Source organism: Lactuca saligna, chromosome 8, assembly GCF_052625555.1.
Source record: "Lactuca saligna cultivar CGN05327 chromosome 8, ASM5262555v1, whole genome shotgun sequence".
Classification (NCBI taxonomy): domain Eukaryota; kingdom Viridiplantae; phylum Streptophyta; class Magnoliopsida; order Asterales; family Asteraceae; genus Lactuca; species Lactuca saligna.
In genome coordinates this window covers 2,996,609-2,999,133 of record NC_136424.1, presented here as the reverse complement: position 1 = coordinate 2,999,133, position 2,525 = coordinate 2,996,609, and the positions used below count along the sequence as shown (strand labels likewise).

Sequence of the window (2,525 nt, the reverse complement as noted above, 5' to 3'; positions counted from 1 at the left end):
GACAGAGGTACAAACAACAGAGGCGGCGGCAATGGCAGAGGTATAGATAACAGATGTGACGGTGACTGTGACGATGGTGATTATGGTATTCATGGTGTTCTTGAAAGTCTTTTTTATTCAAATTTAATCATTTTCTTTTTATCTACCCTTTTACCTAAAGGTAGCAACTCACAAAGATTATATACAGATTCAATAAGTTGGATAGGAAAACAAAATCAACAATTCGTTATCTCTTGGTCTTTTTTTTTTTTTTTTTTTTTTCAATTAAAAGGTATTTCTTGAATATTTTTGAAAGTTGTTTACCTTTTATTGACATTAACCGCTATTTATTGTATTTAATAACATGAGTTTGAAAAGAACGATTGAAGGCAAAACTCCTTTGCCGAGTTCTTCGGAAATGGGAGAGCACAAATAGGAAGACGGAGAGAATTTCGTCTGAAGATTCGCCGGAATTTAATCGGAGAGAACGAAATGGAGAAGGCGATGGCGTTGGCTCAGCAGCAACAACGACAACAAATGCAAAAACAGGTGTTGCTACAACAACAACAGCAGCAACATCATCATCATCAACAACAGTTCCTTCTATTGCAACAAATCCAACAACAGCAGCAGGCCATTTCTCGCTTTCCTTCTAACATCGATTCCCATCTCCGGTCACCGTTGCATCCGATAAAAAATCAGCAACATCCACAAAACCCTAACCCTAATCACCTACAAAACCCTAACGCTTCAGTTTTACAACCCAATCGGTCACAAGGTCTTCCTCATACATCTCCTGCGCAGCAGTCTGAATTGCAGATGGCATATCAGGACGCTTGGCGTGTCTGTCATCCCGATTTCAAACGCCCTTTCTTTTCCTTAGAAGACGCTTGTGAGAGGTCTGCTTATTACACATAAGTCTTATGCTCCTTTTTCGTGAATGCATCTTCGTTATAATCCATAATTTTATCCATTCTGAACGCAAATATTCTGCACAAAGTGCGAGTTAATTTTTTGAATATAGTTTCCTTTTATCTGAGATCTCTGGGGACGAACACTTAAGTTACCTAGATCATATTAATACCCATCAGATCTTCAGGTTGTACATCTTATTCATGAGCATTTGATCCACGAAAAATTTAATTTACAAATTGTTTGTCAGCTATATCTTATTAATGTTTCTCATTGATTTCTCTCCAGGCTGCTACCTTACCATGTGGTTGCAGACTATGAAGCCGAGGAAGACGACAGAATCCTTGATTCTGATTCCACAGGGCAAGCATTATCTCGGTCACAACAATGGGATCAAAACATTGCTAACAAAGTATCTGAATTCACTGCAACCTTTGAGAAACAAGTTCTTGCCTTCAATATCATCTCCCGAAAACGAGCCATGGGGGAATTCAGATCAGAAGAAAGATTATTGGTTGAACAGATGCTCCTTCAGGAAGAACGGCGAGCATTATTTGAAGCAAGGGCAGAAATGGAAACACGAGGGCGAGAAGCTCACGCAGCTAGTCTGCGCATGGCGGTTATTGCCCAAGCAGAACAGGCTCGAGCTGAGATGATGGCTAGGGCTCCAATTAGGGCTAATGCATTGGGAATGGGGGCTACTCATGAAATGGATCAAGAAGTTAATCATGATGAGATGATGAATGGATGGGGGGAGAATATACACAGAGATGAAAGAGAACCTTCTGAGGATTTTTTGAACGATGAAGAACGAGAGAATGGAGATATTGGTATGCAGAGTGATTGGCGTGAAGGGGGTGAATTTGATTTGAACATTAGGTAATCGTTGAAGCATAATTTTAGTTATAGTTCTTTTTTTTTTTTTTTTTTTTTGCCTAAAGTCGGAACCAAACCCACAAAATTTTGGTTTCTAACCCCTAAATGTCTTCCCATTTGTGGTTTTGAATTGTGTAAAGAGATGAAAATATTGATCGACTGGACAGATGTGTAGAAGTGAAAATCCATGGCAAAGATATTTCATGAATTTGCAATGCATAATAGCAAAGAGAAGTCAAATATTCTCCCACCTTTTCTTCCTAACAATTTTCCTATTTATTAGATTAAGGCAATTATCAAAACTTAGAGAGAGAGAGAGAGAATTAGTGGATTTCACATGTCAATATTTGATATGAGTAGGAAGATAAACAGGAACAAATGGTAGGAAGATATTTAATTTTTTAATAGCAAAATAAAGTAGTTGGAATGCAAGTGAACAACCTCATATCATGAGAAACTTAGATACGGTATAAGAAAGATGTTGTAAGAATACTTGCATTGGCGAGGACAAATTTTGATTTTCGGGATAATCATCAAAATGACCATGTTTATATCTTTTATAGAATATGGGATTATCCCTAAAATCAACATTTTATACCATATCTAAGCTTCTCATGATATGAGCTTTGACTTGCATTCCAACTATTTCAATCTGCTAATGAAAAATTAAATATCCGCATTTATTACTACTTATCTTCCTATTCCTATCAAAGATTGACATGTGCAATCCACAAATTCTCTCTCTTAATTTTGATACT

General features: G+C 37.2%; 1 protein-coding gene across 1 annotated transcript; it reads left to right on the top strand.

The window, feature by feature from the left end:
- Nucleotides 1-354: 354 nt before the first annotated feature.
- Nucleotides 355-1,989, top strand: LOC145013265 (uncharacterized). The gene is made up of 2 exons (XM_078972069.1): nt 355-878; nt 1,180-1,989. Exons 1-2 carry the CDS (start codon nt 472-474, stop codon nt 1,772-1,774), a joined length of 1,002 nt encoding a protein of 333 aa, XP_078828195.1. The 5' UTR covers nt 355-471; the 3' UTR covers nt 1,775-1,989.
- Nucleotides 1,990-2,525: the final 536 nt, after the last annotated feature.